Raw genomic sequence first — 10,854 nt, forward strand, 5'->3', positions numbered from 1 at the left:
CCCCTAGTGGCCATTCCGTAAATGACTTGCTTTCCGCCATAAAAACGCTGCCCCAACTCACTTTCCGAAGCTAATAACCCAGCTCCCGTCTTGAAACAGCTGTCCTTCAGAACGAAGCCAGAAGAGCTCAACGCCCAGCAGTTTGGGTTCATGACATGCTTCCCCTGACCAGGGATCAACCTCTTTTGTGTTAAAAATCAGAAGGGCGATAAGAGAATGTCACCGCCTGTTCAAAAACGTAAGGACGACCATGTTTCTATCCCAACCGCGGACTCACCGTGCTGAGAGGAGGAAGAGGACTTCTCCAGCATGGATTTGTAGAGGTTGCGGAAGGACCAACTCAAGTCCTGAAAATTGATCTCTGAGTAGGAGAATTTGAAGTCATGGTTGGTGTTATACAAGGGAGGGGGACCTTCAGCGCTTTCCCGGCCTGGAGCCCCTGCTGCCACTGCTCCGCCATCCACAGACCCTGTGCCCTGCAAAAAGAGGCAAGAACGACTTGATTCGCGTCCTAAATGAGGGACCAATACAACCTTTTAATGGTCACCAAGCTCTCAGGCCTGTCTTCTTTATCCTCTCCCAACTTTTCAAACAAAGACTATCACTTTCTCTTTCTTTTCTCATTCATTCTTATCTTGCCCTTTCCTGTGCTACATCCATGTCCTTCTTTGCCTTCTCATAACTCTTTTGGCTCCCTTTCTTCTCACCTTTTTTTTTTTAAATCTTTCTCAAAGTTCTGTCTCTCTCTCTCCCTCTCAGTTTTCCTCTTTTGCTTTCCCCTTCTTTCCCAATTTATCTGACTAGTATATCACAGATATTCAATACATAATTTTGCACCGACAGATGCATGAATCTATTCTTCCTCCTTCCTTCCTTCCATCCATCCATCCATCCATCCATCCATCCATCCATCCATCTATCCATCCATCCATCCATCCACCCGCCCACCTGCCCTTATGCTCCCTGTCACCTCTACTACCTACCTGGCTGTAGCTGGTGATAGATGTGGGGCTCTGAAGTGACATCTGAGGATTCCCCTCAGGAGGCAGTGAGGCTTCTCCACTCCCTGGAACACCTCCCCGGGGGCTCTTGCTTGCCTCCTGTTCTGGTGAGTCTTGGGATAGCTGAGGGTTATAAAAGAAGAAAAATATATAAGCAGAAGCTAAACTTCCTCCCAAGACCCATGGTTTCACCTCTGTTGGTATTTATTCTTTGCTTCAAATATAAGAAGAGATTGAAAATACAGGAATGAATGTGGAATGAGCAGCTGGATCAGAAATGGCATCTCTCCATGAGGTGAGGACTTACATCATCATCTGGAGGGTGTCTTCTCTTTCGGGAGATGTCAGGACAGGTGTCGATTGTCCAATAAGAGCCCTAGAGGGAGAATCAGCACCATGGAGAACAAAATCATTATATGTGGAAATTCCCACCTTTGGAAAAGTAGATGTTTGGGAGGATTTTAACATAAAATTACAGTTATAATGAGAAAAATGACTGGAGTTTCACACAGAAACCTGAGGGTACTGGCTATTTTTGAGGAGTAAATCTGTCCTAAAAGCTCACTGTACTGGCTATTTTTGAGGAGTAAACCTGTCCTAAAAGTATATCAGAGATACCCCTGTGGTGCAAACACAGGCCTCGATTATTCTGGAGGAGCAGAGCCGTGGGATATAGTTCAAAAAGCTGGAAATGGCAGATGCAACACCTCCCTTCCATGTGATCCAAGGCGAGACTCTTGGACTTAGGCAACCACATCTGTCAAATGAAGAGAATGACCTAGCCCTTCTTCCCTTTGAAGATAAAAATCACGGGATTTTTGTATAGAAACATTCGTACAACTGTTATTAAGTCTACCTTTTACATCCAGAAAAAGTGCCACACCCAAAAAATGGGGGCAGCAAAGTCAACTTTATCATAAATATTTCTATTAAAAAAAAAATTTCATAATCTTCTTTAGTCATTCATTCTAATGGGGAGGCCCACAAGCTTGATTGCCAAGCTCTTCCTTTGAGAAAAAAAAAATAAAGCTGCTTCTCTAATTAACACGATTTCCTCTTATGGGTAATTAAAACAACCACAAGACTCTGGGTTGTCAACTACTTCTCTCTCCTTCCTGCTCCTCCCTTCAATGCTTACAGCAGTATCTCACCTTCCCAGGGTCATCCCGAGGTCTGGGCACCTTCCGGAAACACTTGTTGAGAGAAAGGTTGTGCCGAATTGAATTCTGGGGGAAGCACAAACAAGTTAGATTTGAGCATTGTGCAAAGCAGAAAATTTTCTAATAGGGCACAGAGGGACACAAAAGGAAATAACATACAATAGAGTTCAAGCATCGGGGTAAAGTTATCACCTCTCAACTCTTCTGACAAAAGAGATTACCTATCAGACAGCAACAGCAATGAGGTAAGAAAAATGCAGATATCCTACTGATGAGCAGTAATGACTATAAATTTGATTATCATGTGCTTCTAGAAAGCTAATTATATAGTTTTTCAATCTTTCTACCCAATTGACAACAGATATATAAATGCCTCAAAATCACATTGCCCAGTTCCTATATCATTCTATCTGTAGTAAAAGCACACTGCATTAAAACTACTTATACAAATGATGACAAATATAAATTATGAGTGAAACAAAGGCACAGTTCACCTTTGTTTTCTCAACAGCCCATAGGATGGTCACATTCGAAGGAAAGAAATACTGTTGTGTAAATGTGTTGGAGGTTGTGGTAGCAGGGACATATTTATAAAGGAAAAAACTGAATGCCGTCAACAGTCTCCAGCTCATCATCATCTGGTTTGTATCTCAACTGGTGATTCATAGAGTGAGAGAACTATATTAAATCCTCATTCTACTCAGCAATTAGCAAATGAATTTGCTGCTCTGAAAGATTGAAAACATCAGTCTTCTCCTTTGGCTGGAAGAGGAGACCCCTTCTTCCTTTATCTCCAGCCAAATGACTTATCCTCTCATTGCTTGCTTGTGATGAGCAGTTGGTGAAAGACCTAATTATATATATTTTTTTCCTTGGTAAACAATTTTTTAAAAGATGATCACTATGTGCATTGGAAATCTGATGAGATGTCTACCACTACATAGGAAGGAGCAATGCCATGCGTTGCACAGTGACTTGAACAGAGTGGCAATCAGTATTTGTGAAATAAATGACTCTCCTTTTTGAGGAATCAGAAGGTAAGAGAATCTGAGGAGCAACAGCATCCTGCTGTCCACATAACTGTACTTAGAGGCTCAGTGTTGCTGGAGTTACTCTGAGATACCTAATGAAGGGATATACCACATCTCTGAGACAGGTCAAAGTGAACTGGACAAGGTTATAGGAAAAACAGAAGTAGAAAAAAAGGTTGCTGCAGGCTGAAAACAATCCCTGGTTATAGAAGCCATCCCACCTTCCAACCAATGCCGGCATTCTTGTAATAGGGGAAGTTATCGCAGATCCAGCGGTAAATCTCACTGAGGGTCATCTTCTTGGCTGGAGAGGAGTTGATGGCATAGGTGATGAGGGTGGCATAGCTGTATCGTGGTTTGCCATCCTGGTGGACCGCTGCCTCATCTTTGCTCAAGGTGGCATTAGGATCTGTGGGTGAGCCTGGTGGACACTTGCGGCTGCCCCCAGGAGGCCCAGCCTGGGAGGCACTCCCAAGCTTTTCAATGGTAGCTCGGAGGGTCAGCTGGGGAAGCCAGTCTATGGAGGTGAGGCTACTCTCTAGGTCAGAAGCCATGGTTCTTCTGGGTTCTACAGAGAAGAGTGCAAAGGGGAGAAAAAAATAGAAGAGATAAGTGATACCTCTGGTTTAGGTAGCAAATAATACTTGAATCCTATTGCTTTAAAGGAAGTAGAGTTTCTTCCTGCTATAATTCCCACAGATGTGAGACAGACACAAACACAGTGGTCCCCAACCGTTTTGACACCAGGGACTGGTGTTCCTACGGGAATCTAATGCCTGATGATCTGAGGTGGAGCTGAGGTGGTGATGCTAGCGCTGGGGGGAAGCTGCAAATACAGATGAGGCTTCACTCACCTGCTGCTCACCTCCTACTGTGTGGCCCCATTCCTAACAGGCTGGGGGCGGTACCTATCTGCAGCCCAGGCCTGGGGGTTAGGGACCCCTGCCATAGGAGACTCCACTCATGCCACAGCCCTCAACTACGTGTTCCCAGAACCCCAAAATGGATATATCACCAATTAGCTACCAGATGATAGACTGATACTTATTCTACATCTCAGTGTGGAACATGGCCAAGAGGCCTCCTCCTTCATGCAGAACTAAAAGTGAGATCAAACCACCCATCAAATTGAGCTATTCCTTCTATTCTCCTTACTTAAAGCCCTACAACATAGTATTTCAAAACTATATAGAAATAATTTTTAAAAAGCACTTAGCAAGTAAAATCAACCAAAGTCTATTCTCCAATTATGGGACACTTGTTATAATTTACATAAATGTACAAGTAGACAACACAAGTGAACATATAAAGAAAAACAGTCTAAGTAAACAGAAATATACACTAATGAAACACACACCTTTAAAGATATTTCATATTAGATATATTTGAGCATTTGCCCTTTTAGCCCACATACATGTGCACATGAGGCATATTAGATATATCCAAAGCATAAATTACATGACAACCAGCAAAGAACAGATGTGAGACAGACACAAACACAGACATCACAATTAGCTCTATAGCATACATTACCAACAGAGCACAAAGTCACACACAGAGGTAACAGATCCTAAGTACAGCTGCCCTCACACCTTGAAAGCTACCCCCTTGCAAGCTCCTGCCCACAGACACCTACACCAGGAAGAAGTCATCAACAAGGACCTCCCACTTCTCAGCCTTCTGGGCTCCACTGAGCCAGGGAGACACCCAGCTGAGTGCGCACCGGTAACAATCAGATAGCCTGGCTAAAAATAGCCACTCTGGGGCTAGGAGCTGGCTCCCCTTCTCCCGCCCTCCTCCTCTCTCCCTCCTTCCCAGCCAGGCACGCACAGCTCGCTGCACCTCCATGCAAACTCCTGGCGCTGCCAAACCGCCCACGCCTGACGTTTGCACGCCCTGCTGCCACCTACACAGCCTGGGCGCTCTCACTGGCAGAGAGGTATAGCTAGAGTGAGGTGTTAGTGGGGGGAGGAGAAAAATGATGGGTGACATCTGTATTACAGGGTCTAGAAAGGCTGGCAGGAACTACTTGGTAGCCATTTGGCACTCCCCTAGAGCTGATGCCAGCAACCCCCTAAGCACTTGCTGCCTAACAGGTTTGTGCCTGCACAGCCACCAGATTGCAACTAGTATTTCTTCCTTGTATCCCTGCGTACAATCCCACCACAGGGCATTTCTCTATCATGCCTCAGAGTTCAGAATCCTGAACAGAAATGTATTATGTATGTAACCTCCAAATCCACACCCAGAAACTATGTATAAGCATATACATACAACAGTACACAAATTCACAGTTTGCCATTCAAAGCTCAATCCCAGCTATGGCTGCCTAGTCCTCTCCTGCCTCCAACACATCTTCCAGGCCATCGGTCCCTCTTCTAGTCAGTGACTCTGCTCTCCTGGACACTTACCCCTTCCTCCTAAGGGTCAGCATTCACACTCATCTCCCTCTCCCCCAAGGTCCACACCCATGCAATCTTTGCATGTACACACTAGTACCCTGCCCTCCTCACCAGCAACACACCCACTCTACAAGGCTGAAGGAAACACCTTAGTGCCTCAGGGGACTGGGCAGCCAGAGACCCAATTGCAAGCCAAGAATCACAGGAGAGGAAGGGTGGGGGGCATGTTTATAAATAGCTTCATGAAGGGGGTTCCCCTTTATCCTTATCTTCTCTCCCCAGCACCCTCTTTTTCATCTCACCACCATGGAAACTTAGAAACTAACAGGGACATTTAATCATTCCAAGAAGCCTCAGATCTCCTACCATTATACCAAGTCAAAACACCACAGCCTCTGGGGTAAAGCAGGGCACTTTGGGCAGTCACCAGGTCCCGTAGCGGAGGTATCCCAGCTGGACAGTACCATGACAATGAGTAGGTTCTCAATGACCTACCCAGGATTTCTCCTGGGTCCTCCCCTTTCTGGGGAGGTCTGTGAAGAAGTTTTACCCTATTCCTTGTGATCTCCTGCTAAAGATCCCTAGGAAAGCTCATCTTAAAAACACAGAAGACTTTGGTGGATATTTCATTTGAAATGCACCCAACATTGGGCAGCATGAGAGTAGACTTTAATTACCGAACCCATGTGGCACATGCCAATCACTGTGACTTCTGGGAAGGAAGCACTCTCAGCCTTTTGCTTGTTGTTCCATGCCCTTTCCTGTCCTTACCTCAGCATCAGGTTAGGACACTGAGGTTAAACTTAACCACTCTCCAAGCGCCCTCCCGGTCAGCCCTCCAGCTACCGCCCTAGCACTCAAAATATATTCCAGTTTTACCAGCTACAAGAAGCTTGCAGCAAAAGATCCTTCTGATCTGCCAGCACCACTCTCCTTTAACCCATCCCACTTCCTCGCTCCTGTCACTTCCCCATTCTCGAAGGGCAGCCCAGTGTGAAGAACCTCAGAAACTGAGGTTCCTCCACTCTATTCCCAACCTTGACGCGGACTCACTTAAATGTCCCTAACCACCCCACGCTCCCTGAAGTCTTGATGCCTCAGTTTCCCCCTTCGATAAAAGGGATGAAGTCATAAACACTGCCAAAGCCTCATCCCTGGAGGGACATAAATGAAGCTTAATGAGCTCGTGGCTGCCACACATTCCACGCGCCCCAAAATAATGGCATGAGGCTAATGTTCAGGGCTATTATTAGAAAGGCAAACAAGAGGTACTTCCATTTCTCAGTCCAACCAACCTAGTTACCCAGACCTCTCTCTCCAGGTGGGCCTCGTGCCACTGGGCTTGGGCAGAACCTGAGTCAGGCCACATTCTTCTCTGCGTGTTGGAAGACTGAAAGGAAATACCCAGGGAAACTGGGAAAGGCAGCCAAAGGGCAGGCTCCATCACATCCACAGGACGTCTAATGAAGACTACAGTACTGGGAGAAAGGCGAGAAAAACAGAAAGACATTCTGTTGTAGTGGAAGACTGACCTGGGATGAGACGTGTAAGATCCAAAATTACAGGCACAGTTTTCTTCCCAGTTTTATCTGAAAGGCTAGTGATTGTTCTCTGTATGGTGCCAAGGTCAGGTATCAAGGAGGGATAACTTCCTGCTTTGTACATAATGCCAAAACTAATAGAGCAGTGGCTAAGTTAACTACATTACCAATTACCAGTCAGTCTGCCTGCGTTTCCGTCTGGGCTCCACTACCTCAAGCAAGTAACATACTGTGTGCTGTAGATTCTTCATCTATAAAAGAGATAATAACTGTACCGACATAGGGTTGTTGTTTGGATTACCTTGAGTAAATATTTTTAAAGCACTTATAAGTGTAGCTATTACCATTTTTGAATGGGGAAAAAAGAGAATATCAGAAATGAAAAATTAGAAAACTGACAGGTCATCGAGGAAGGACTGGAGGCAGAAAGCCTGCAGTGGTTTACACTGCAAAGGCTGCACTGAGTTTGCAATAGTTTTCAGGATGTTAGAGTCTCAAGCTTTTCCTTTGGGAATAGTCTCACCCTATTGCTGATCAATGCCAGGACCAACTAAACTCCAAGGATGAAGGAATGGGAGAACATCATCTCTTATTTTTCAGCGGGGGACTAGGTCTAGTCATAAGACACGATATGGAAAATAGCACTTTCTAAATCGCAGTTAATTCAGCGCCATAGCCATGTACTTCTAAACTGATTCCACAGAGGCAAGGAGAATTAGAGAAGCTGAGAGCAAGGAGGACCAGTGAAGCTGTGTGGTGGCAGTACACCTGGAGGCGTGGTGATCCTGTTCACTCTGAGCCATTCAACAAGTTGCGTTCCAGCATCTGGTAAAGTACTTTGTAAGAAATAGCTGCTGTTACACCAGAGCTAGCTCCTTTCAAAAAGTTTGGGAGAGAGTTCTAGGGTTAAGAGCCAAGGACTCTCATGCTTTTGAGACCAGAGATATCAGAAATGAAGCTCTCTCATTAGTCCTAGAAGAAGCAGTCCCAGCCTGAGACAGGGCTCTCCTGCTTGGGATGACTTTCACAGAGCCATTCACAAGGGCTCTCAATGGCCAAGGGAGGACAAGACTTTCCTTCCAGCTGGGTATCCTTACCAGGACCCTCCCCAGGTTCTTGTACAGGGGTACCTGCTTTTAGAGGCCTACCGGAAACATATAATTCTAGGTAATTGGAGGCTTGGTCTGAAAAGCACACATGTACTTGTCTCCAGACACATACCCACTCAAAACACAGAGATAAAACCACATTCGCCTGAATTAAGAAATATATGCACACCCATCATTCTAAAGCATAGTCACACAAACCTGGGTTATAGCTCCGTCTCCTACACTCCATACCACTACTAGCTGGTAGCATCCAGGACCAAGTGATGGTACTTAGAGAGTTAGGCAGCCCTCCCATGGCCCGGACAGAGAGAGAAGGAGAAAACATAAAAACCCAAGCAAGATAAAGCCTCCCAGTGGCTTTGCTGTGGGATGTAATATCCTTACAGAAGATATTTCCTAACGGCAAGGCATGAAGGCAGTGATCCCAAGTTGAAAGGCAGAGCTCTACTAAACACATAGCCTGGGCTCAGTTATTTCCTGGCACCCTTTTTCTGCATTTTCTGAGGAATCTGGACTTTGATGATTCCTACTCCTATCTTATGAAGGGAAACTTAAATATAAGAGACTCCGAACTGAACGAGAAACAGGAAGGGAGAAGATGAGACTATTAGGTGCTTCTATGAAAGGAAACTCCTCAGAGATCAAACTTCCCTGGAGGCCAACTTATTTAGATGGAAGACTGGAAGGAGGCTGAGCAAAACATTCCTCTCTTTCTGTGCAGGATCTGATTTCTTCTTTCTTTGAGAAACTGTCAGCAAAGGACAGGAGTCAGGTAGGGGACTAGGGCAATGGTACAGGGCCAGCATTAGCGAAGAACTTCAATTTAAGAGCTGGCATTCCTCTATGCCCTTTCTTCTTGTCTCGGGACATGGGAGATTCCCATTTTCCCTTTGGATTCTATTGGTAGAGACATGCTTCCAGCCAGGCATGAGAATATCATGAGAGGAGACCTCTTGGTGTCTGATGTCTGGTGAGTGGGTACAGACTGCTTTTTCTGTCAAAGGAGCACTTATCACAGTGGGTTCAAGAACTGGCCTAGGGTTACAGATAAGAAAATGTAATACCAATGGAAGCCCTAAACAAGGCACAAAATGCCTTCATGACTTTAGTGAGGGCCTACTCTCAGGGTGACAGGGCCCAGGGATGGAGGGTGGTATGGGAGTCTGGTTGGGATGTTACACAGTATAGATGTAGTTTTGAAAATGCAGGCATTTTCTGATATCCATTTGCTGTCAGCATGGAAACATACACTTCCCTAGGGACCTCAGATGACCCCCATCCCATTAATCCCCAAACACTAAGAAACCCATTTCTCAGAGCCTCTGCAGCAAGATGTGAGTTTGAATCCAAAAGCTACCTCAGAACACATTTCCCAGAGGATTCTCTGAGTTATCACTCTACCTTCCCCAATAATGAAACTTGAGAGCCACCATCTCAGCCCCCTACAGCCCACTAGTGCTTAAGACGACAGAGAGAAGATGAAAGAATGCACTAACCTGTCTCCGAGGTTCCCCCAGCAAAGGAAGGGAACCACCTTGTACTGGAGGTGGGGGTTGGAGGGATTCCCCTCTTCAAAGGCAGATGAAGAGTCTCATCCTCGGTGGCTCTTCCTGTACTTGGCTGAGCCTCCCAAGCTGGGGAGGGGAACTGGGTCCCCTGAGGATGAGGAGCAGAGGGAGGAGGAGTGGGGGGAGGTGGAGAAGGAGGTCCTACCTGGGGAAGGTGGCACACCCCCCACACTCTGCCTGCTACCCTGGGGAGGAGGGGAGGAGCCTCTCCCAACCAGGAGTTGTCTCCTCCCCCTTGGGGGAGTCCCCCTCCCCCCCAAACTGGATCCTTGGGGAGCAGAGGGCTCTTTCTGTCCAACAGAGATCTGAGCGGAGGGGCTCTGCCCTGTTCCACTGTCTAGGTACAAGGAAGTTGAGGGGGGAGTTCTTCCCCTCTCCCGAAGGGGGCTGAAAGCCGATTCCTCTTCTTTCCCTGGAGTGTCCTCTGCTTCTGAATGTAAGGACTCCTCTCCGTGTGAGTACTGGAGAGGATGGAGGGTGCCTACTCCATAGGCATACCTCCCTTCTCTTTGCCTCAAAAGTCCCGAAGTGCTGAGAGTGTGTTTGGAGGGGTGGAGGCGCGCTGGGGCGGTCTCACTCTGCTTCCTTGAGTTAAAGATCGCCCCTTTCTACTTCTGGAAGTCTATTCCCGGGCCAGTGTGGGGGTTTTCTTCGCCCCCAGGAAAGAGAGACTCGCCACCTATAAGGGTCTCTTCTTTCCCTCGCCTAGGTGGTAAGGGTCTTTTCTTCCACAGGGTGAGAGGTGGCTCGCGTCCCCGCTCCCGCCTCCGCTCCTGGGGTGCCCCAGAGGGTGGGGTTTTCGTACTCCTCGCTCTCCCTGGGCCGGCCTGGGCAGCAGGGTCCGGGAGGCCGCGGCTCCGGACTCGGGTCACTGGCTACTGTGGCAGCAGCGCCTCCTCTAGTCCCGTCCCGTCCGGTCCACTCCCTTCGCGCGTGGGGCTCCCCGCGCTGCCACCTCTCCGGCTCCGGCCAGTCCAAGCTCCGGGGGAGCCAGAAGGCGGACGGACAGTGTCAGGGCTCGGCTCGGGCTCGGCTCGGCTCC

At 47.2% G+C, this 10,854-nt stretch overlaps 1 protein-coding gene across 1 annotated transcript in view; it reads right to left on the reverse strand.

Annotated features, from left to right (window-relative positions):
* FOXJ2 (forkhead box J2) overlaps window positions 1-10,848 on the reverse strand; it is an 18,225-nt gene extending 7,377 nt beyond the window's left edge. Inside the window, exons 1-6 of the mRNA XM_006914674.3 lie at window positions 9,741-10,848; window positions 3,414-3,760; window positions 2,153-2,227; window positions 1,309-1,377; window positions 984-1,124; window positions 278-476 (exon numbers count right to left, since the gene is read on the reverse strand). Of these exons, the coding sequence (XP_006914736.1) occupies window positions 278-476; window positions 984-1,124; window positions 1,309-1,377; window positions 2,153-2,227; window positions 3,414-3,746 (817 nt within the window). The 5' untranslated portion in view covers window positions 3,747-3,760; window positions 9,741-10,848. The remainder of the gene's footprint in view (window positions 1-277; window positions 477-983; window positions 1,125-1,308; window positions 1,378-2,152; window positions 2,228-3,413; window positions 3,761-9,740) is intronic.
* Window positions 10,849-10,854: the final 6 nt, after the last annotated feature.

The sequence above is a fragment of the Pteropus alecto genome, unplaced genomic scaffold (genome assembly GCF_000325575.1).
Source record: "Pteropus alecto unplaced genomic scaffold, ASM32557v1 scaffold94, whole genome shotgun sequence".
NCBI lineage: Eukaryota > Metazoa > Chordata > Mammalia > Chiroptera > Pteropodidae > Pteropus > Pteropus alecto.